Source organism: Scyliorhinus torazame, chromosome 16 (assembly GCF_047496885.1).
Source record: "Scyliorhinus torazame isolate Kashiwa2021f chromosome 16, sScyTor2.1, whole genome shotgun sequence".
NCBI classification, from domain to species: domain Eukaryota; kingdom Metazoa; phylum Chordata; class Chondrichthyes; order Carcharhiniformes; family Scyliorhinidae; genus Scyliorhinus; species Scyliorhinus torazame.
The window spans coordinates 87,967,458-87,992,654 of NC_092722.1; the positions used below are offsets into that span (position 1 = coordinate 87,967,458).

General features: G+C 51.8%; 1 protein-coding gene across 1 annotated transcript in view; it reads left to right on the forward strand.

Moving 5' to 3' along the window:
* The window catches only part of LOC140392278 (calsyntenin-3-like), a 288,200-nt gene that overhangs the window by 131,839 nt on the left and 131,164 nt on the right, over positions 1-25,197 (forward strand). Inside the window, 2 exon segments of the mRNA XM_072477595.1 lie at positions 17,661-17,869; positions 18,521-18,670. Of these exon segments, the coding sequence (XP_072333696.1) occupies positions 17,661-17,869; positions 18,521-18,670 (359 nt within the window).

A 25,197-nucleotide genomic window follows, 5' to 3' on the forward strand; every position in this document is an offset into this window, starting at 1 on the left:
CCGGGCCTTCACCACCCGCGAAATCACTCCCGTCACTCCCTTCCAATACCCCTCCAGTGCCGGGCACGCCCAAAACATATGTGCGTGGTTTGCCGGGCTTCACCCGCACCTCCCACATTTGTCCTCCACTCCAAAGAACCTGCTCAATCTTGCCCCCGTTATGTGTGCTCTATGTACCACCTTGAATTGAATCAGGCTAAGCCTGGCGCATGAGGAAGAGGCGTTTACCCTGCTTAGGGCATCAACCCACATACTTTCCTCAATCTCCTCCCCTAGCTCCTCTTCCCACTTTCCTTTTAATTCGCCCACCGACTCCTCCCCCTCTTCCCTCATCTCTCGATATATCTCTGACACCTTGCCCTCTCCGACCCACACCCCTGAAAGCACTCTGTCCTGAGTCCCCTGTGTCGGGAGCAACGGAAATTCCCTCACCTGTTGTCTAGTAAACGCCCTCACCTGCATATATCTCAGGAAGTTTCCCCGGGGCAACTTATACTTTTCCTCCAATGCTCCCAAGCTCGCAAAAGTCCCATCTATAAATAAATCTCCCGCCCTCCTAATTCCCAACTGGTGCCAGCTCTGAAATCCTCCATCCATTCTTCCTGGGGCGAACCTATGGTTGTTCCTGATTGGGGACCCCACCAGGGCTCCCCGCACCCCTCTCTGTCGCCTCCACTGTCCCCAGATATTCAATGTTGCCGCCACCACCGGGTTCGTGGTAAACGTTTTTGGTGAGAACGGTAGCGGCGCCGTCGCCAGCGCCTCTAAACTCGTCCCTTTACAGGACTTTCTCTCCAGTCTTTTCCACGCCGCTCCCTCACCCTCCATCATCCATTTACGTATCATTGCCACATTGGCGGCCCAATAGTAATCGCCCAAGTTCGGTAGTACCAATCCTCCTCTGTCCCTGCTACGCTGAAGGAACCCCCTCCTTACTCTCGGAACTTTCCCTGCCCACACGAAGCTCCTGTCTATTTTATTGAAAAAGGTCTTAGTGATTAGTATAGAGAGACATTGAAATACAAATAAGAACCTCGGGAGGACCATCATCTTAATTGCCTGCACCCTGCCCGTCAGCGACAGAGGCTGCATGTCCCACCTTTTGAAGTCCTCCTCCATTTGTTCTACCAGCCGTGTCAGATTAAGTCTGTGCAAGGTTCCGCAGCTCCTAGCGATCTGAATCCCCAAGTATCGGAAGTTTCTTTCCACTTTCCTTAGAGGCAGGCCTTCTATCTCTCTACTCTGGTCCCCTGGATGTATCACAAATAATTCACTCTTCCCCATGTTTAGCCTATACCCCGAGAAATCCCCGAACTCCCTCAACATTCGCATAACCTCTATCATCCCCCCCGCTGGGTCCGACACGTATAACAATAGGTCATCCGCGTATAGCGAGACTCGGTGTTCCTCTCCCCCCCTAATCACCCCTCTCCATTTCCTGGAGTCTCTCAACGCCATGGCCAGAGGTTCAATTGCCAACGCGAACAACAATGGAGACAGCGGGCATCCCTGTCTTGGTTCCCCTAAATAGTCGGAAATACTCCGATCTTTGTCGACCCGTAACTACACTTGCCGTTGGGGCCCCATAAAGAAGTTTGACCCAGCTAATAAACCCGTTCCCGAACCCAAACCTCCTTAACACTTCCCATAAATACTCCCACTCCACCCTATCAAATGCCTTCTCTGCATCCATTGCCGCCACTATCTCTGCCTCCCCCTCCGCTGGGGGCATCATCATCACCCCTAATAGTTGTCGCACGTTCACATTCAGTTGTCTCCCTTTTACGAACCCTGTCTGGTCTTCGTGCACCACCCCCGGGACACAGCCCTCTATCCTCGATGCCAGTACCTTTGCCAGCAATTTGGCGTCCACGTTCAATAATGAAATGGGTCTATAGGACCCGCACTGCAACGGATCTTTATCCCTCTTCAAAATTAGCGATATTGTCGCCTCCGACATTGTCGGAGGTAAAGTCCCTCCTTCCCTGGCCTCATTGAACGTCCTCACCATCAACGGGGCCAACAAGTCCACATATTTTCTGTAAAATTCCACCGGGAACCCGTCTGGTCCCGGAGCCTTCCCTGCTTGCATGCCCCCCAGTCCCTTAATAACCTCGTCCACCCCAATCGGTGCCCCCAGGCCTACCACCTCCTGCTCCTCCACTTTCGGGAACCTCAATTGGTCCAGGAACTGCCGCATCCCCTTCTCTCCCTCTGGGGGTTGAGACCTATACAGTCCCTCATAAAATGTCTTGAACACCTCATTTATCTTTCCTGCTCTTCGCACCGTGTCTCTCTTTTCGTCTCTAATTCCTCCTATCTCCCTCGCTGCTGTCCTCTTTCGCAATTGATGAGCCAGCAGGCGACTAGCCTTTTCCCCATTTTCATACCTCCTCCCCTGTGCCTTCCTCCACAGCATCTCCGCCTTTCTGGTGGTCAGAAGGTCAAACTTCATCTGGAATCGTCTCCTCTCCCTGTACAGTCCCTCCTCCGGGGTCTCTGCAAATTCCCTATCCACCCTTAAAATCTCCCCCAGTAATATTTCCCTTTCCTTGGCCTCTGTTTTCCTTTTGTGGGCCCCAATGGAGATCAGCTCTCCTCTGACCACCGCTTTTAGTGCTTCCCATACCACTCCCACAGGGACCTCGCCATCGTCATTGACCTCCAGGTATCTCTCGATACACCCCCGCACTCTTGCACACACTCCCGCAGCCGCCATCAATCCCACATCTAATCGCCAGAGTGCTCTCTGCTCCCTTTCCTCTCCTAATTCTAGGTCCACCCAATGTGGGGCATGGTCCGAAACCGCTATGGCTGAGTACTCAGCTTCTTCCACCCTAGAGATCAACGACCTTCCCAAAACAAAAAAATCTATCCGGGAGTACACTTTATGGACATGGGAGAAGATGGAGAACGCCCTAGCCCTAGGTCTAAGAAATCGCCATGGATCCACTCCCCACATTTGGTCCATAAACCCCTTAAGCACCTTGGCCGCTGCCGGCCTTCTTCCGGTCCTTGAGCTGGATCTATCTAGCCCCGGGTCCAGCAAAGTATTAAAGTCCCCTCCTAAAATCAAGTTTCCTACCTCCAGGTCCGGTATACGCCCCAGCATCCGTCTCATAAATCCCGCATCGTCCCAGTTCGGGGCATATACATTAATCAACACGACCTCCATTCCCTCCAGCCTGCCACTCACCATTACATATCTACCTCCGCTATCTGCTACGATGTTCTTTGCTTCAAATGCTACCCGTTTCCCCACCAATATGGCCACCCCTCTGTTCTTTGCGTCTAGTCCTGAGTGGAACACCTGTCCCACCCAACCTTTCCTTAACCTAACTTGGTCCGCCACCTTTAGGTGCGTCTCTTGGAGCACAACCACGTCTGCCCTTAGTCCTTTCAAATGCGCGAGCACTCGGGCCCTTTTTAATCGGTCCGTTCAGGCCTCTCACGTTCCACATGATCAGCCTCACTAGGGGGCTACCTGCCCCCCTCCCGTGTCGACTAGCCATTACCTTCTCCAGGCCAGTCCCATATCCCGCCTCCGCGCTCCCACTCGCTCCCCCAGCGTCGCATACCATCCCCGTCCACCCACACTTTATCCATTTCCTTTTGGATTTCCGCAGCAGCAACCCAGTTGCCCCCCCCCCCCTGCTAGATCTCTTTCTAGCGTGATTGCTCCCCCCATATTACTTCCGTAAGTCAGCTGACTTCAACTGACCCCGGCTACTCCTGCTCACTCCTCGACCCCCCCGTGTGGGGAACTCCCATCCACCTTGCGCCTGTCTTCCCGCCATATTCTTTCTGGCGCGGGAACATCCCTTTACCTGACCCGCCTCTTGTGGCGCAGCTCCCTTCCCCTCCCCCTCCCCTTCCTCATTCTCCATCTGTGTCCCGTCTTTCCCCCCTCACCGGCGCCCACATTTCCCAATGTCTCCCCCCTTCCCAATTTACTTCTCTATTAACATCAACCATAACATTAACAATAACATTTCCTGCAGTATCAGTCTCTCAGTTCCGATCCAATTTCTCCTCTTTAATAAAGGTCCATGCTTCCTCCGCCGTCTCGAAATAATAGTGTCTCTCCTGATACGTGACCCATAGTCTTGCCGGCTGCAGCATCCCAAACTTCACCTTTTTATGCAACACCTCCTTGGCTCGGTTAAAACTCGCCCTCCTTCTCGCCACCTCCGCACTCCAATCCTGGTACACCCGTACCACTGCATTCTCCCATCTGCTACTCCGCACCTTTTTAGCCCATTTCAGGACCTCTTCTCTATCCTTAAGGCGGTGAAATCGCACGATTATCGCCCTGGGTGGTTCTCCCGCTTTTGGTCTTCTCGCCGGGATCCAATGTGCCCACTCCACCTCCAAGGGGCCCGTAGGGGCCTCAGCACCCATCAGTGAGCTCAGCATCATAAGCTCCACAGTCCACTCCTTCCACACCCTCAGGGAGACCCAGTATCCGAAGGTTCTTCTTTCGCGTTCCGTTTTCTAGGGCCTCGATCCTTTCAGTACACTTTTTATGAAGTGCCTCGTGCGTCTGAGTTTTGACCGCCAGGCCCAGGATCTCGTCCTCATTATCCGTCACCTTCTGCTCCACCACGCGGAGCTCTGTCTCCTGGGTCTTTTGTGTCTCCTTGAGCCCCTCAATTGCCTGTAGCATCGGGGTCAGCACCTCCCACTTCAGCAGCTCCACGCACCGTCTCAAAAATTCGTCCTGCTCGGGCCCCCATGTCGCCTGCGCTTTCTCCGCCGCCATCATGTGCTTCTCACTTTCTGTCTCTTTGGTCGACGATTCCTCGCGCCGCAGCCGCCGCCGCCGCCGGTATTTTCCTCCTTCGTTGGGGGGGGGGACTCCCTTCTCACTCACCCCACACCGGGTTGCGTCGCCCAAAAATTTCCCGTTGGGGCTCTTAAAAGAGCCCGAAGGTCCGTCGGAGCTGGAGCCGCTGAAACGTGCGGCTAGCAAGGCATCACCGCAACCGGAAGTCATCCGACACGTGGGTTTTTTAAACACAAAACACTGTTTATTCCATGAACTCAACTTAACATCTTAAATAAATATTGGATCTCTTAAAACCCCTTACTTCAAAGATAACTCAGAAAATATTGCAACAGAAAATATTGCAACAGCAAATAATTCCTTAAAATGTTCCTTCAAACTTCCAAGAGACTTAATACCTTTAAACAGTATCACATCAGGTTAAAAGATATATTTTTTTTCTGTAGAATGGCAGAGATATATTAGCTTGGGGTGACTTCAGCTCCAGCACCTTGCTTTCTTCATGCAGCTCTCTGGAAACCCACAGACACCCCCACACTGCTTTCTCAAACCTGGCTTTCTCCCTTCTAAGCAAATCACAGCAAACCAGAACTTCTCAAGCTGCTGTCTCAAACTGGCTTTCTACTTTTAAACTGCTCTCAGCAAAACCAGCCAGGCAAAACCAAACTGCAAAATGGCTGAACTGAGCTGAGCTCCACCCACTCTGACATCACTGTTTTCTTAAAGGTATATTGCTTAAACATCCATGTCTTAAAGGTACCCTTACGTGACACAAGTCATTAATGAAAAACACAAACAGCAGAGGATCCAGAACTGATCCCTGCGGTACGCCACTGGTAACTGGGCTCCAGGCTGAATATTTGCCATCCACCACCACTCTCTGACTTCTATCGGTTAGCCAGTTCGTTATCCAGCCGGCCAAATTTCCCACTATCCCATGCCTCCTTACTTTCTGCTTAAGCCTACCATGGGGAACCTTATCAAATGCCTTACTAAAATCCATGTACACTACATCCACTGCTTTACCTTCATCCACGTGTTTGGTCACCTCCTCAAAGAATTCAATCAAACTTGTGAGGCAAGACCTACCCCTCACAAATCCGTGCTGACTATCCCTAATCAAGCAGTGTCTTTCCAGATGCTCAGAAATCCTATCCCTCAGTACCCTTTCCATTACTTTGCCTACCACCGAAGTAAGACTAACTGGCCTGTAATTCCCAGGGTTATCCCTATTCCCTTTTTTGAACAGGGGCATGCCATTCGCCACTCTCCAATCCCCTGGTACCACCCCTGTTGACAGTGAGGACGAAAAGATCATTGCCAACGGCTCTGCAATTTCATCTCTTGCTTCCCATAGAATCCTTGGATATATCCCGTCAGGCCCGGGGGGACTTGTCTATCCTCAAGTTTTTCAAAATGCCCAACCCATCTTCCTTCCTAACAAGTAACTCCTTGAGCTTACCAATCTGTTTCACACTGTCCTCTCCAACAATATGGCCCCTCTCATTCATAAATACTGAAGAAAAGTACTCGTTCAAGACCTGTCCTAGTACTCGTTCAAGACCTCTCCTAACGTCTCAACCCCACCCCCCCCCAGCATCTCTCCAACTTCACACATCCCCAGAACATATGCGCATGATTCGCTGGTCCTCGCCCACACTTCTCACACTCGTCTGCCACCCCCTGGAAGAACCCACTCATCCTTGCCCGAGGCATATGCACCCTGTGTGCCACCTTAACTGAATTAAACTCATCCTCGCACACAATGAGATTGAGTTCACACTACGAATCGTCCCACTCCACACTCCCCATTCAATCTCTTACCCACCCTCCCAGCTCCTCCCATTTCTCCTAATCCTCACAACCTGCGCTCCTCCCTTGCTCCCCAACCACCCACACACATCCCTGATCTTCCCCACACCATCCATATCCGGGAGCAGCAACCGCTCCAACGGGGTATACTCTGGCAGCTTGTGAAACCCTCTCCATTCCTTCCGCGCAAAGTCTCTCACTTGCACATACCTGAACTCACTTCCCTTCGGAAGCTCTGTCCTTTCCCACAGCTCTTCCAGTCTGCAAACCTCTCCTCCAGGTGTGGATCCCTCGCCGTAACCAGCCCCACCTCCTATACATGCCGTCCATCTCCCCCGGCTTAAACCCATGGGGCGGGATTCTCTAATCCCGCGGCAGAGTGCCCACGCTGTCGCGTTTTACGACGGCGTGAATGGGCCGACCCCACGACTAATTCTGGCCCCTACAGGGGGCCAGCACTGGAGTGGTTAACGCAACTCCAGCTGCTGATCCCGGCGCGAACTGGGCGCCGCGGGATCCGCCATTGCGCAGTGGCTTCCTTCGCCGCGCCGTCCCCGACGCAACATGATGCAGGACTACAGGGGCCGGCACGTAGGAAAGGAGGCCCCCAGCCAGGGAGGCCTGCCGATCGTTGGCCCCGATCGCGGGCCATGCCACATCGGAGGCCCCCCCCCCCCACAGGCCGCCCCTTGACCCTTCCACGCCGAGGTCCCGCCGGCTGAGAGCAGGTGTGGACGGCGCCGACGGGACTCGGCGTTTTCACGACGGCCGCTCGGCCCATCCCGGGTCAAGAATCGGCCGGCCGGCCGGCCGCGTAGAGCGGCCCGCGACCAGCACCGCGCCAACCACACTGGCACCAATGGCGCCGATTCTGCAGAGAATCACGTGCCAGCATCGGGGCGGCGTGGCACGATCGCGCCGGTCGCGGGGATTGTCTGGCCCTGCTCTGGGCTGTTAGAATCCTGCCCGTGGTTTCCATGCAGCGGTGTGAACACACGCATTCCCACCATCCCCAAGTGTCTTCTCAACTGGTTCCCCACACTAATTGTGACCTGTACCACTGGGCTTTCCCTGTACCTCACTGGTGCGGCAGTGCCACCGGCACCATGGCCCCCAGGCTGGACCCCCGACAGGACTCCTCTCCTTCCCAACACTGCCTCACCTTCTCCCATTCGTCGCTCAATAGTAGTGCAGCAGATTTGGGAACGCCTACCCCCTTTCTGCCTCTGCCTCTAAAGCAGGGCCCTCTTCACCAGAGGTATCTTCCCCACCCATGTAAACTCCGAAATCGCTGCATGCAGTTTCTGGAAAAAGGCCTTCGGAATGAAGATTGGGAGGGTGTGGAATAAAAACAGGAACCTTAGCAGAAAGTTCATTTTTACTACCTGGACCGTCCCCGCCAGTGTCAGGTGTAACATGTCCCATCTCTTACAGTCCCCCCTTATCTCCTCCGCTAACTTTGTTCGGTTCCATTTATGCATTCCCTCTCCATTCCCCCATCACCTGAACACCCAAATACCTAAGCCTGTCCCTGGCAACCCTGAATGGCAATTCCCCCAAATTGGCTCCCTCACCAGAAACACCTCAATCTTTCCGACATTCAGTTTACAGCCCAAGAGGGCCTGAACCTCTCCATAATTCTCCCCATACCCTCCAGTGGGTCTGATACGAACTTAACGCCAGACTTACCTCTCAGAGGGTAGTGAGAGACTGCTGTGTGCTCTGTTTCACAGAGACATGGCTCACCCCCGCCTCACCGGACTGTGCCATACAACCTGAAGGCTTCTCAGTTCACCGGGCGGACCGCACAGCATCATCAGGCAAAGCGAAGGGTGGAGGGGTTTGCCTCCTCATCAACTCCTCCTGGTGCTTGGATGTTGCGATCCTGGCGACCTACTGCTCCCCAGACCTGGAATACCTGACCGTGAAGTGCCGCCCATACTATCTTCCACGTGAGTTCACTTCAGCCATTATCACAGCGGTCTACATCCCACCCCAGGCAGAAGTGAGGAAGGCGCTGGACGAACTATACACAGTAATAAACAACTACGAAACAGAAAACCCGGAGGCCTTGCTCATTGTGGCCGGAGACTTCAACAAGGCCAACCTCAAGAGTGTACTGCCAAAATTCCACCAGCACATCTACTGTCCCCCCAGGGGCCACAACACTCTTGACCACTGCGACTCAAAAATCAAGGGCGCCTACCCTTCCATCCCCGACCGCACTTTGGAATATCAGACCATAAGGCGGTGCTCCTTCTCCCGGCATACAAGCAGAAACTCAAGCGGGAGAATCCAGCTAAGAAGGTTGTGCAGTGCTGGTCCGAGGAGACAGAAGAGCTCCTATGTGACTGCTTAGAGACAGTGGACTGGTCCATATTTAAGAACTCAGCGACCAACTTAAATGAGTATGCCACCACCGTCACAGACTTCATCAGCAAATGTGTGGACGACTGCGTGCCAAAGAAAGCAGTACGTACGTTCGCCAACTGGAAACCATGGCTCAATCGCGAGATTGTCTCCCTACTGAAGGACAGATCTGAGGCGTTCAAGACAGACGATCCTGACCTATACAAGGAATCCAGGTACAACCTCCGCAAAGCCATCCGGAATGCCAAGAGAGAATATCAAACCAAGCTAGAGTCACAGACAGACTCTCGGCGATTGTGGCAAGGACTAAACAAGATAACGGGCTACAAAGCGAAGTCGAGCAGTATCCCCAGCAGCAGCGCTCCCCTCCCCGATGAACTCAATGCATTCTGTGCTCGGTTCGAGCAGGTAACCAACAATCCACTGTCGAGTGCCCCAGCCGCCCATAACTCACCATACCCACCATCTCAGCTTCCGAAGTCAGATCGGCCTTCCTGATAGTGAACCCTCGGAAAGCGACGGGCCCAGACGGGATCCCTGGTCATGCACTCAGAGCCTGCACGGACCAGCTGGCAGAGGTGTTCACGGACATATTTAACCTGTCCCTACTCTGCTCCGAGGTCCCCACCTGCTTCAAGAAGACCACCATCATACCGGTACCAAAAAAGAACCAGGCAACGTGCCTCAATGACTACTGTCCAGTGGCCCTGACTTCAGTCGTAATGAAGTGCTTCGCGAGGTTGATCATGAAGCACATCACCTCCATACTCCCAGAATTCCTTTATCCGCTGCAATTCGCATACCGCTGCAACCGGTCCACATCAGACGCCATTACCCTGGCCCTACACACATCCCTAGAGCATTTCGGAAACAAGGACTCCTACATCAGACTCCTATTTATTGACGACAGCTCCGCCTTCAACACCATAATCTCAGCCAAGCTCATATCAAAGCTCCAAAACCTAGGACTTCGCTCCCCACTCTGCAACTGGATCCTCGATTTTCTGACCAACAGACCACAATCAGTAAGAATGAACAGCAACACCTCCTCCACAAAAGTCCTCAACACCGGGGCCCCGCAAGGCTGCGTACTTAGCCCCCTACTCTACTTCCTGTACACACATGACTGCGTGGCAAAATTTGGTTCCAACTCCATCTACAAGTTTGCTGATGATACGACCATAGTGGGCCGGATCTCGAATAACGACGAGTCAGAATACAGGCGGGAGATAGAGAACCTAGTGGAGTGGTGTAGCGACAACAATCTCTCCCTCAATGCCAGCAAAACTAAAGAGCTGGTCATTGACTTCAGAAAGCAAAGTACTGTACACACCCCTGTCAGCATCAATGGTGCCAAGGTGGAAATGGTAAGCAGTTTCAAATTCCTAGGGGTGCACATCTCCAAAAATCTGTCCTGGTCCACATACGTCGACGCTACCACCAAGAAAGCACAACAGTGCCTATACTTCCTCAGGAAACTAAGGAAAATCGGCATGTCCACATTGACTCTTACCAACTTTTACAGATGCACCATAGAAAGCATCCTATCAGGCTGCATCACAGCCTGGTATGGCAACTGCTCGGCCCAGGACCGCAAGAAACTTCAGAGAGTCGTAAACACCGCCCAGTCCATCACACAAACCTGCCTCCCATCCATTGACTCCATTTACACCTCCCGCTGCCTGGGGAAAGCGGGCAGCATAATCAAAGACCCCTCCCACCCGGCTTACTCACTCTTCCAACTTCTTCCATCGGGCAGGAGATACAGAAGTCTGAGATCACGCACGAACAGACTCAAAAACAGCTTCTTCCCCACTGTCACCAGACTCCTAAATGACCCTCTTATGGACTGACCTCATTAACACTACACCCTGTATGCTTCATCCGATGCCGGTGCTTATTTAGTTACATTGTACACCTTGTGTTGCCCTATTATGTATTTTCTTTTCTTCCCTTTTCTTCCCATGTATTTAATGATCTGTTGAGCTGCTCGCAGAAAAATACTTTTCACTGTACCTAAGTACACGTGACAATAAACAAATCCAATCCAATCCAATCCAACAGCAGCAAGTCATCTGCATACAGCGACACCCGGTGTTCCCTTCTCCCCTTTACAATTTCCTGCCACTTTACTGACCTCCTAAGAGCAATTGCCAAGGTCTCTATCACCAGCGCAAACAGCAGCAGCGACAGAGGACACCCCTGCCTCGTTCCCCTGTACGGCCTGAAGCTCAGTGAACTTCTCTCATTTGTCCATACGCTCGCCACTGGGGCCACGTACAGCCCCTGTCGGGGGTCCAGCCTGGGGGCCATGGTGACGGTGGTGCTGCCGCACCAGTGAGGTACAGGGAAAGCCCATGCCACAAACCTCGACTCAAACCCAAACCTTCCCAGAACTTCGAATTGGTCCCACCACACCACCCGGTTGAAAGTCTTCTCCGTGTCCATAGAGACCACTATCTCCGGTACCCGTCCCTTCGACGGGGCCATGCTCACGTTTAATAACCGCCTAATATTACTAGAAAGTTGCCTGCTCTTCACAAAACCCATTTGGTCCTCTGAAACCACCCCCAGAATGCATCCTTCCATCCTCCTCGTCACTAACCTAGCCAACACTTTTACATCCATATTTAACAATGATATGGGCATATGTGACCCACATGCTAGTGGGTCTTTCCCCTTTTTGGGGATTAGCGCGATCAATGCCTGGGTCAGTGACCCTGGCAGCTCCTCCTTCTCCAGCACCTCGCTAAACATCCCCAGTAAATGTGGTGCCAACTCCATCGCAAACTCCTTATACAACTCTGCCGGCTAACTGTCTGGCCCCAGGGCCTCCCCGACTTCATCCCTTTGATGCGATCCATCACCTCTCTCAACCCTAGAGGCTCTTCCAGTGCTTGCCTCCTCTCCTCACCCAGCCATGGGAATCCCAGCTCACCTAAAATCCGCCCCTATCCCGCTCCTCAGCACCCGGATCAGCCCTATACAACTTCTCATATTACTCCCTGAAGGTCTCATTTATCTTCCCCGGCTCCGACATTACTGCCCCCTTCCCTGTCGGTATTCTTAGGATCGCCCTAGAAGTGGCCTGCCTCTGTAACTGATGGGCTAGCATACAGCTCGCCTTCTCTCCATGTTCATACTGCTTCCCATCACCGTCTGTAGCTGGCCCACTGCCTTCTCCATTGTCAGCCTATCGAACTGCCCCGTAACTTCTTTCTCTCCACCAACCCCTCCTTGGTGGGGGCACTTGCATATCTCCTGTTCGCCTCGACTATCTCATCCAACAACCATCCCTAATCCTTCCTCCTTCTCCTGTCTCGATGCGCCTTGAATGAGATAACCTCCCCCCGAACCACCGCCTCCAAAAATGTGGCTGCCGATACCTCCCTATTCTGATTCAACTCCACACAGTCTCTGATTACCGGCCGCACCTTCTCACAGAACCTCATATCTGCTAGAAGCCCCAAGTCTAACCTCCATCCCGGCCTTTTCTGCTACCTTGAGCAAAGTCTAACCATGGTCAGAGATCCCGATTCCCATGTACTCCGCCCCCACCACCCCCACCAACACCCCTCGGCTCAGTACGGAAAAGTCAATTCTAGAATATACCTCGTACACGTGCGAGAAAGAGAAGTACTCCATCTCCCCCGGGTTCCTAAACCTCGGATCCATCATTCCCATCCTTTCCATAAACCATCCCAGCCCCTCCGCCATCTTCAAACTTCCCATTGGCTTAGGGCTCAGCCTATCCACCCTCAGTTCCAGCGCGTAATTACAATCACCGCCCATAATAAATTGATGCGTGTCCAGACCTGAATTCGCTCCCGTGCAACCCCTGCACAAACTCCACGTCGTCCCAATTTGGCACATAAACATTCACTAGCACCACGGGTGTCCCCTCCAACACCCCGTTCACTATCACATATCTCCCCCCCCCCCCTCACTAACATGTATTCCCCCCCCCCCCCCCCCCCCCCCCCCCCCCCCGCACCTCCGTGGCACCTACAAACCTGTCCTTTTGCTCAGCAGGATGGCCAAACCCCTCCCATGACTTTGAATCAAACCCGGAGTGAAATACCCGACCCACCCATACCCATAACCTGATTTGATTTAGAATCATAGAATCATAGAAGTTTACAGCATGGAAACAGGCCCTTCGGCCCAACCAGTCCATGCCGCCCAGTTTTTACCATTAAGCTAGTCCCAGTTGCCCGCACTTGGCCCATAACCCTCTATACCCATCTTACCCATGTAACTATCTAAATGTTTTTTAAAAGACACAATTGTACCCGCCTCTACTACTACCTCTGGCAGCCCATTCCAGACACTCACTACCCTCTGAGTGAAGAAATTGCCCCTCTGGGCCCTTCTGAATCTCTCCCCTCTCACCTTAAACCTATGCCCTCTAGTTTTAGACTCCCCTACCTTTGGGAAAAGATGTTGACTATCTACCTTATCTATGCCCCTCACTATTTTATAGACCTCTATAAGATCACCCCTAAGCCTCCTACGCTCCAGGGAAAAAAGTCCCAGTCTATCCAGCCTCTCCTTATAACTTGAACCATCAAGTCCCGGTAACATCCTAGTAAATCTTTTCTGCACTCTTTCTAGTTTAATAATATCCTTTCTATAATAGGGTGACCAGAACTGCACCCAGTATTCCAAGTGTGGCCGTACCAATGTCTTGTACAACTTCAACAAGACGTCCCAACTCCTGTATTCAATGTTCTGACCAATGAAACCAAGCATGCCGAATGCCTTCTTCACCACCCTGTCCACCTGCGACTCCACCTTCAAGGAGCTATGAACCTGTACTCCTAGATCTCTTTGTTCTATAACTCTCCCCAACGCCATACCATTAACTGAGTAGGTCCTGGCCTGATTCGATCTGCCAAAATGCATCACCTCACATTTATCTAAATTAAATTCCATCTGCCATTCGTCGGCCCACTGGCCTAATAGATCAAGATTCCGTTGCAATCCTAGATAACCTTCTTCACTATCCACTGTGCCACCAATCTTGGTGTCATCTGCAAACTTACTAACCATGCCTCCTAAATTCTCATCCAAATCATTAATATAAATCACAAATAACAGTGGACCCAGCACCGATCCCTGAGGCACACCACTGGTCACAGGCCTCCAGTTTGAAAAACAACCCTCTACAACCACCCTCTGTCTTCTGTCGTCCAGCCAATTTTGAATCCAATTGGCAACCTCACCCTGGATCCCGTGAGCTTTAACCTTCTGCAACAACCTACCATGCGGTACCTTGTCAAAGGCTTTGCTAAAGTCCATGTAGACAACGTCCACTGCACTGCCCTCACCTACCTTCTTGGTCACCCCCTCAAAAAACTCAATCAAATTGGTGAGACATGATTTTCCACGCACAAAGCCATGCTGACTGCCCCGAATCAGTCCTTGCCTCTCTAAATGCTTGTCGATCCTGTCTCTCAGAATACCTTCTAGCAACTTACCTACTACAGACTTTCGGCTCACCGGTCTGTAGTTCCCAGGCTTTTCCCTGCTGCCCTTCTTAAACAAGGGCACAACATTCGCCACTCTCCAATCTTCAGGCACCTCGCCTGTGGCTGCCGATGATTCAAATATTTGATTTGATTTATTGTCACATGTACCAAAGTACAGTGAAAAGTATTTTTCTGCGGCCGAGGAACGTACATAGTACGTACATAGTCGACACAAGAATAATCAACAGGGAACATTGACAAATGGTACATCGACAAAACAGTGATTGGTTACAGTGTGGAACAAGGAGTCAAACAAAGCCAATACATGAGCAAGAGCAGCATAGGGCGACGTGAATAGTGTTCTTACAGGGAACAGATCAGTCCGACGGGGGGGTCGTTGAGGGGTCTTGTAGCTGTGGGGAAGAAGCTATTCCTATGTCTGGATGTGCGAGTCTTCAGACTTCTGTACCTTCTGCCTGATGGAAGGGTCTGGAAGAAGGCAGTGCCTGGGTGGGAGGAGTCTCTGATAATGCTGTCTGCCTTCCTGAGGCAGCGGGAGGTGTAGACAGAATCAATGTGGGGGTGGCAAGTTTGTGTGATGCGTTGGGCTGAGTTCACCACACTCTGCAGTGTTGTGCGATCTTGGACCGAGCAGTTGCCATACCAGGCTGTGATGCAGCCAGATAGGATGCTCACTATCACACATCTGTAGAAGTTTGTGAGAATTGATGCAGACATGCCAAATTTCTTTAGCTTCTAAACCTGATTGTTTAACTGGGGGTACATCTCCTGCAGAAAGACCACCCCATCTTCAAGCACCAAGTGCGCAAAGACCCGAGACCTTTTCACCGACCCATTTAGTCCCCATACATTCCATGTTATGAAACTTACGCCTCAACTCCCCTCTACTGTCCGCCAGCCTCCCCTTCCAATTCTGTCCCCTTTAATTTCACCTTAAACCTGGCCCATCTAAGATTTCCCCCTCCTCTCCACCCCATCCCCACTTGGCCAACCCCCGCGGCCACCTCCCCCACCTCACCTCCGTCACCAGCATTACCTGCCAGCTGGCAGCTCCTGCCCGAATGCTCCTCCTGGCCACCCCTCACCCACCTTGGTCTGTGCAAATGGCTCCCTGTGGACCCCACTCTCCCCCACACAAACAAAGACATATCCAATACCACAGGTCACCTCCTCCAAAAAATAAAAAGCACCCAAGAGGGAGGAGGGGCAGTTGCCCCTGAAAAATTTATTGCCTCTGAGCAAACAATCACAACACCAAAATCACCCCACCGGAGAAGAAGCAAACTCCCACCCTCCGGCCCCCACAATACCCACATCTTCAGAACTCTTATTGTTTCAGCTCCTCCGTCTCCCATCGACATTCAGTTCTCCCCCAGTTTATGGTCTCTGGTGCAGTCGTTGGCCTCCTCTGGGGGTTCAAAATAATACACCAGGTCATCACAAGTCACCCACAGTTTTGCTGGGTTCAGCACCCCAAACCTGATCTGCCTTCGGTATAGAACAAATTTGGCTTGTTATAAATAAATAAAAAATTTAAATAACCGTTATTGTCACAAAGTAGGCTTACATTAACAATGCAATGAAGTTACTGTGAAAAGCCCATAGTCGCCTATTCCGGCTCCTGTTCGGGTTGACGGAGGGAGAATTCAGAATTCTCAACTGGTCCAGGAATTGAACCCACGCTGCTGGCCTTGTTCTGCATCACAAACCAGTTGTCTAGCCCGCTGAGCTAAACCAGTTGAACCCGGCGAGCCTTTTCACCAGCTCCGCTGATAGATTTGGATCCTGTTCCCGTCCCATTCGCAGTTTCACTTTTCCCTAGCCCACCGCAGGATCTTCTCCGCAAACTTATGGAGCCTCACAATCACTGCCCGTGGTGACTCACCCGCTCTTTGCTTCTACCCGAGGGACCTGTCCACCTCCGGGGCCTTGTCCAGCACCCCCTCCGCCACCAGTCCCGCCAGCATGCTTGAGACGTAGCTCGTGCCTTCCACACCCTCAGGCAAGCCAATGATACGCAGGTTCTGCCTTGTGGATCTGTTCTCCTGCTCCTTTACCTTTGCCCTTAGCGACCCCCCCCCCCCCCCCCCCCAAAGGATCCCCACCTCTGTCTCCAGTGCCACTACCCGATCACTGTGACCAGACATCACCTTCTCCATCTCCTGGATCTGCGACCCCTGTGCCTCCAGGCACGTCTCGACACCCAGCATCGATCCTTTCAGGGGTGCTACTGCTCCTTCCATGGCCTTCGACCGATCCTCAAGCAACGTCTTTTACTTCTGGTGAAACTCCTCTCTGATGATTTTCTATCTGGGATTTTCCAACTTGCGACAACCCTACCCCCTCCGTCATCATCCCAATTGCTGCTGCACCACAGGTCTCCTCCAGTTCCTTTGCCAGGTCTTTAACCTTCTTCTGCCGGTTCTGATAACAAGCAGACAAGACACTCCAGGGGGAGAGCGTCTACACTTTCCTGTTGAAATTACCCCACTTTTGGGTAAAAAGAGCTCAAATCAACATCTTCGAGCCGGAGCTGCCCTGTGTGTGGCCCCTCACTCCATGGCCGCCACCGGGAAGTAGAGCCTCGTAGCCTGCTATCACAGCCTGGTATGGCAACTGCTCGGTCCAAGACCACAAGAAACAACAGAGAGTCGTGAACACAGCCCAGTCCATCACACAAACCTGCCTCGCATCCAATGACTCTGTCTACACCTCCCGCTGCCTGGGGAAAGTGGGCAGCATAATCAAAGAGCTGGTTTATTCTTCCATGGGGCAGGAGATACAAAAGCCTGAGAACACGCACGAATAGATTCAAAAACAGCTTAACCCCCGCTGTTACCAGACTTCTAAACAACCCAACTTGTGGACTGAACTGATCCCTCCAAGCATCTTCCCTACTGAGTAGTACTATACTCTGTCTGCTCGCCCGTTGCCTTTGTCTATGTATTTACAATGTGTATTTATGATATCCTATGTTTTTTATCATGTATGGAATGATCTGTCTGGACAATACTTTTCACTGTACCTCGGTACATGTGACAATAAATCAAATCCAAATGGGGACCCTCTCTTCCTGCTGGCTTCTATAGGGGAATCCCACTGAACTGGCAGCAGGAAGGGAGAGCATCCCGCCAGCATTAATGTCCCAACCCCCACCGCACCCCCAGCCTGGCTCTTCATCTCAGTTCTTGATCCCGCAGGGCCGTGGTGCATGTGCGGGTGAACGATGTGAATGAGTTTGTACCGGTGTTCGTGGAGCGGCTGTACCACGTGGCGGTGAGCGAGGGGAAGATGTATGAGCGCGTTCTCAAAGTGGAGGCGGTGGACGGCGACTGTTCACCTCAGTACAACCAGATCTGCTTCTACGAGATCCTGACAGCCGGAGTCCCCTTCAGCATCGATAACGACGGTAGGGGCATGCACGCGGAGCGTGGCGGATGGAGGGGACGAGGGGAGTGAGTGGGAGGACTGCCAAAATTAGAGGGCAGTATTGGGAGGGGGGGGGGGGGGGGGGGGGGGGGGGTTCGTGTTTGGGATCCCGATAGATGGGGAGGGGGAGGAACGCGCTGTCCGGGATGGAGAAATGGGGAGGGTAGGGATTCCTTCATTTCTCACCCTCCTTAAGTAAGGACAACAAACCAAAAAGTATTACAGCTGCAGACCTGCCCAACCTCTACACATTATTTCTCTTGAAGTGAAGGCCGATGTTCCTTCTCCTTCTTGTTAACTTGCATCACCGAGAAACAACTTTTTGTGGCTCAGGTTGTAGGAGACCCAGGTCCATCAGCTCAGCGATACATCTGTTTTGAAACAATAATCATAATTCACCTAACAAGCACGTTTTTCAGGACTTGTGGGAGGAAACCGGAGCACCCGGAGGAAACCCACGCAGACACGGGGAGAACGTGTAGACTCTGCACAGACAGTGACCCAAGCGAGAATGAAACCCAGGGTCCCTGGTGCTGTGACGCAACAGTGCTAACCACTGTTAATGTGCCGATGCACAAAGTGACACATCATGGACAAATAGCCCCTAAACACTGTCTCTCCTTCCGAGCAGGGAACATCAGGAATTCTGAGAAACTGGATGCAAAGAAGCAGAGCCTGTACACATTCGATGTCACTGCCTATGACTGCGGGAAGAAGCGAGCAGCTGAGGACGCGCAGGTGGAGGTGGAAGTAAAGCCGACATGTCGCCCGGCATGGCTGGGTAAGAGGGAGGCATTGGGCATGAGAGCGGACTCGGCATTTAACCCCGTGCTGTACCTGTCCTGGGAGTGTTTGATGGGGACAGTGTAGAGGGAGCTTTACTCTGTATCTAACGCCGTGCTGTACCTGTCCTGGGAGTGTTTGATGGGGACAGTGTAGAGGGTGCTTTACTCTGTATCTAACCCTGTGCTGTACCTGTCCTGGGAGTGTTTGATGGGGACAGTGCAGAGGGAGCTTTACTCTGTATCTGACCCCGTGTGTCCCTGTCCTGGGAGAGTTTGATGGGGACAGTGTAGAGGGAGCTTTACTCTGTATCTAACCCCGTGCTGTACCTGTCCTGGGAGAGTTTGATTGGGACAGTGCAGAGGGAGCTTTACTCTGTATCTGACCCCGTGTGTCCCTGTCCTGGGAGAGTTTGATGGGGACAGTGTAGAGGGAGCTTTCCTCTGTATCTAACCCCGTGCTGTACTTGTCCTGGGAGTTTTTGAAGGGGACAGTGTAGAGGGTGCTTTACTCTGTATCTAACCCCGTGCTGTCCCTGTCCTGGGAGTGTTTGATGGGGACAGTGTAGAGGGAGCTTTACCCTGTATCTAACCCCGTGCTGTACCTGTCCTGGGAGTGTTTAATGGGGACAGTGTAGAGCGAGCTTTACTCTGTATCTAACCCCGTGCTGTAGCTGTCCTGGGAGTGTTTGATGGACACAGTGCAGGGGGAGCTTTACTCTGTATCTAACACTGTGCTGTACCTGTCCTGGGAGAGTTTGATGGGGACAGTGTAGAGGGAGCTTTACTCTGTATCTTACCCCGTGCTGTACCTGTCCTGGGAGTGTTTGATAGGGGCAGTGTAGACGGAGCTTTACTCTGTATCTAACCCCGTGCTGTACCTGTCCTGAGAGAATTTGGTGGGGACAGTGTAGAGGTAGCTTTACTCTGTATCTAACCCCGTGCTGTTCCTGTCCTGGGAGTGTTTGATGGACACAGTGCAGCGGGAGCTTTACTCTGTATCCAACCCCGTGCTGTACCTGTCCTGGGAGTGTTTGATGGGGACAGTGTAGAGGGAGCTTTACTCTGTATGTAACCCCGTGCTGTACCTGTCCTGGGAGTGTTTGATGGGGACAGTGTAGAGGGAGCTTTACTCTGTATCTAACGCCGTGCTGTACCTGTCCTGGGAGTGTTTGATGGGTACAGTGTAGAGGGAGCTTTACTCTGTATCTAACCCCGTACTGTACCTGTCCTGGGAGTGTTTGATGGGAACAGTGTAGAGGGAGCTTTACTCTGTATCTAACCCCATGCTGTACCTGTCCTGGGAGAGTTTGATTGGGACAGTGCAGAGGGAGCTTTACTCTGTATCTGACCCTGTGTGTCCCTGTCCTGGGAGAGTTTGATGGGGACAGTGTAGAGGGAGCTTTCCTCTGTATCTAACCCCGTGCTGTACTTGTCCTGGGAGTGTTTGAAGGGGACAGTGTAGAGGGTGCTTTACTCTGTATCTAACCCCGTGCTGTACCTGTCCTGGGAGTGTTTGATGGGGACAGTGTAGAGGGAGCTTTACTCTGTATCTAACCCCGTGCTGTACCTGTCCTGGGAGAGTTTGATGGGGACAGTGAAGAGGGAGCTTTACTTTGCAGTACTTTGTACAAGGGGTTGTTTAGCACAGTGCTAAATCGCTGACTTTGAAAGCAGACCAAGGCAGGCGAGCATCACGGTTCAATTCCCGTAACAGCCTCCCCGAACAAGCGCCGGAATGTGGCGACTAGGGGCTTTTCACAGTAACTTCATTTGAAGCCTACTTGTGACAAGAAGCGATTTTCATTTCATTTCATTTCACTTTTTATCTAACCCCGTACTGTACCTGTCCTGGGAGTGTTTGATGGGGACAGTGAAGAGGGAGCTTTAATCTGTATCTAACCCCGTGCTGTACCTGTCCTGGGAGTGTTTGATGGAAACAGTGCAGGGGGAGCTTTACTCTGTATCTAACCCTGTGCTGTACCTGTCCTGGGAGTGTTTGATGGGACAGTGCAGAGGGAGCTTTACTCTGCATCTAACCCCGTGCTGTACCTGTCCTGGGAGAGTTTGATGGGGACAGTGGAGAGGGAGATTTACTCTGTATCTAACCCCGTGCTCTACCTGTTCTGGGAGTGTTTGATGGGGACAGTGTAGAGGGAGCTTTACTCTGTATCAAACCCTGTGCTGTACCTGTCCTGGGAGTGTTTGAGGGGACAGTGTAGGGGGAGCTTTTCATTGTATCTAAGCCCGTGCTGTACCTGTCCTGGGAGTGTTCGATGGAGACAGTGTAGAGGGAGCTTTACTCTGTATCTAACCCCGTGCTGTACCTGTCCTGGGAGTGTTTGATGGGGAGTGTAGAGGGAGCTTTACTCTGTATCTAACCCTGTGCTGTACCTGTCCTGGGAGTGTTTGGTGGACACAGTGTACAGGGAGCTTTACTCTGTATCTAACCCAGTGCAGTACCTGTCCTGGGAGTGTTCGATGGACACAGTGTAGAGGGAGCTTTACTCTGTATCTAACACCGTGCTGTACCTGTCCTGGGACAGTTTGATGGGGACAGTGTACACGGAGCTTTACTCTGTATCTGACCCAGTGCTGTACCTGTCCTGGGAGTGTTTGAGGGGGACAGTGAACACGGAGCTTTACTCTGTATCTAAACCAGTGCTGTACTTGTCCTGGGAGTGTTTGAGGGGGACAGTGTACACGGAGATTTACTCTGTATCCAACCCTGTGCTGTATCTGTCCTGGGAGTGTTTGATGGGGACAGTGAAGAGGGAGCTTTACTCTGTATCTAACCCCGTGTGCTGTACCTGTCCTGCGAGTGTTTGATGAGGACAGTGAAGAGGGGCTTGACTCTGTATCTAACCCCGTGCTGTACCTGTCCTGGGAGTGTTTGATGGGGACAGTGTAGAGGGAGCTTTACACTGTATCTAAACCCGTGCTGTCCCTGTCCTGTGAGTGTTTGATGGGGACAGTGAAGAGGGAGCTTTACTCTGTATCTAACCCCGTGCTGTACCTGTCCTGGGAGGGTTTGATGGGGACAGTGTAGAGGCAGCTTGACTCTGTATCTAACTCCGTGCTGTACCTGTCCTGGGAGAGTTTGATGGGGACAGTGTAGAGGGAGCTTTACTTTGTATCTAACCCCGTGCTGTACCTGTCCTGGGAGTGTTTGATGGGGACAGTGTAGAGGATGCTTGACTCCGTATCTCACCCTGTGCTGTACCTGCCCTGAGACTGTTTGATGGGAACAGTGTGGAGGGAGCTTTACTCTGTATCTAACCCCGTGCTGTACCTGGCCTGGGAGAGTTTGATCGGGCCAGTGTACACGGAGCTTTACTCTGTATCTATCCCAGTGCTGTACCTGTCCTGGGAGTGTTTGAGGGGACAATGTCGGGGAGCTTTACTCTCTTTCTAACCCCGTCCTGTACCTGTCCTGGGAGTGTTTGATGAGGACAGTGTAGAGGGAGCTTTACTCTGTATCTAACGACGTGCTGTACCTGTCTTGGGAGATTTTGATGGGGACAGTGTACAGGGATCTTTACCTTGTATCTAACCCCGTGCTGTACCTGTCCTGGGAGTGTTTGATGGGGACAGTGTAGATGGAGCTTTACTCTGTATCTAACCCCGTGCTGTACCTGTCCTGGGAGTGTTTGATGGACACACTGTAGATGGAGCTTTACTCTGTATCTAACACCGTGCTGTACCTGTCCTGGGAGTGTTTGATCGGGACAGTGTGGAGGGAGCTTTACTCTGTATCTAACCCCATGCTGTACCTGTCCTGGGTCAGTTTTATGGGGACAGTGTACACGGAGCTTTACTCTGTATCTAACCCAGTGCTGTACCTGTCCTGGGAGTGTTTGAGAGGGACAGTGTAGGGGGATCTTTAGTCTGTTTGTAACCCCGTCCTGTACCTGTCCTGGGAGAGTTTGATGGGGACAGTGTACACGGAGATTTACTCTGTATCTACCCAGTGCTGTACCTGTCCTGGGAGTGTTTGATGGGGACAGTGTGGAGGGAGCTTTACTCTGTATCTAATCCAGTGTTGTACCTGTCCTGGGAGTTTTTGATGGGGACACTGTAGAGGGAGTTTTACTCTGTATCCAACCCTGTGCTGTATCTGTCCCGGAAGTGTTTGATGGGGACAGTGAAGAGGGAGCATTACTCTGTATCTAACCCCGTGCTGTACCTGTCCTGGGAGTGTTTGATGGGGACAGTGAAGAGGGAGCTTGACTCTGTATCTAACCCCGTGCTGTACCTGTCCTGGGAGTGTTTGATGGGGACAGTGGAGAGGGAGCTTTACTCTGTATCTAACCCCGTGCTCTACCTGTTCTGGGAGTGTTTGATGGGGACAGTGTAGAGGGAGCTTTACTCTGTATCAAACTCTGTGCTGTACCTGTCCTGGGAGTGTTTGAGGGGACAGTGTAGGGGGAGCTTTTCATTGTATCTAAGCCCGTGGTGTACCTGTCCTGGGAGTGTTCGATGGAGACAGTGTAGAGGGAGCTTTACTCTGTATCTAACCCCGTGCTGTACCTGTCCTGGGAGTGTTTGATGGGGAGTGTAGAGGGAGCTTTACTCTGTATCTAACCCTGTGCTGTACCTGCCCTAGGAGTGTTTGATGGACACAGTGTACAGGGAGCTTTACTCTGTATCTAACCCAGTGCAGTACCTGTCCTGGGAGTGTTCGATGGACACAGTGTAGAGGGAGCTTTACTCTGTATCTAACACCGTGCTGTACCTGTCCTGGGACAGTTTGATGGGGACAGTGTACACGGAGCTTTACTCTGTATCTGACCCAGTGCTGTACCTGTCCTGGGAGTGTTTGAGGGGGACAGTGAACACGGAGCTTTACTCTGTATCTAAACCAGTGCTGTACTTGTCCTGGGAGTGTTTGAGGGGGACAGTGTACACGGAGATTTACTCTGTATCCAACCCTGTGCTGTATCTGTCCTGGGAGTGTTTGATGGGGACAGTGAAGAGGGAGCTTTACTCTGTATCTAACCCCGTGTGCTGTACCTGTCCTGCGAGTGTTTGATGGGGACAGTGAAGAGGGAGCTTGACTCTGTATCTAACCCCGTGCTGTACCTGTCCTGGGAGTGTTTGATGGGGACAGTGTAGAGGGAGCTTTACACTGTATCTAAACCCGTGCTGTCCCTGTCCTGTGAGTGTTTGATGGGGACAGTGAAGAGGGAGCTTTACTCTGTATCTAACCCCGTGCTGTACCTGTCCTGGGAGGGTTTGATGGGGACAGTGTAGAGGCAGCTTTACTCTGTATCTAACCCCGTGCTGTACCTGTCCTGGGAGAGTTTGATGGGGACAGTGTAGAGGGAGCTTTACTTTGTATCTAACCCCGTGCTGTACCTGTCCTGGGAGTGTTTGATGGGGACAGTGTAGAGGATGCTTTACTCCGTATCTCACCCTGTGCTGTACCTGCCCTGAGACTGTTTGATGGGAACAGTGTGGAGGGAGCTTTACTCTGTATCTAACCCCGTGCTGGACCTGGCCTGGGAGAGTTTGATGGGGCCAGTGTACACGGAGCTTTACTCTGTATCTATCCCAGTGCTGTACCTGTCCTGGGAGTGTTTGAGGGGACAATGTCGGGGGAGCTTTACTCTCTTTCTAACCCCGTCCTGTACCTGTCCTGGGCGTGTTTGATGAGGACAGTGTAGAGGGAGCTTTACTCTGTATCTAACGACGTGCTGTACCTGTCTTGGGAGATTTTGATGGGGACAGTGTACAGGGATCTTTACCTTGTATCTAACCCCGTGCTGTACCTGTCCTCGGAGTGTTTGATGGACACACTGTAGATGGAGCTTTACTCTGTATCTAACACCGTGCTGTACCTGTCCTGGGAGTGTTTGATCGGGACAGTGTAGAGGGAGCTTTACTCTGTATCTAACCCCATGCTGTACCTGTCCTGGGTCAGTTTTATGGGGACAGTGTACACGGAGCTTTACTCTGTATCTAACCCAGTGCTGTATCTGTCCTGGGAGTGTTTGAGAGGGACAGTGTAGGGGGATCTTTAGTCTGTATGTAACCCCGTCCTGTACCTGTCCTGGGAGAGTTTGATGGGGACAGTGTACACGGAGATTTACTCTGTATGTACCCAGTGCTGTACCTGTCCTGGGAGTGTTTGATGGGGACAGTGTGGAGGGAGCTTTACTCTGTATCTAATCCAGTGTTTTACCTGTCCTGGGAGTTTTTTTTTTTTTAAATAATATTTTATTGAAAATTTTTGGTCAACCAACACAGTACATTGTGCATCCTTTACACAACATTTTAACAATACAGATAATAATGACCTTTTTAAATTTAAACAAAAACAACAACAAATAAATAAATATTAAATAACAAAAAATAAAAACTAGCCCTAATTGGCAACTGCCTTGTCTCAGGCCACACCCCCCCCCCCATCCCCCCCCATCCCTCCCCCCCCCCCACAAGTCCTGGGCCGCTGCTGCTGCCTTCTTTGTTCTCCCCTATCTATCTTTCCGCAAGATATTCGACGAACGGTTGCCACCGCCTAGTA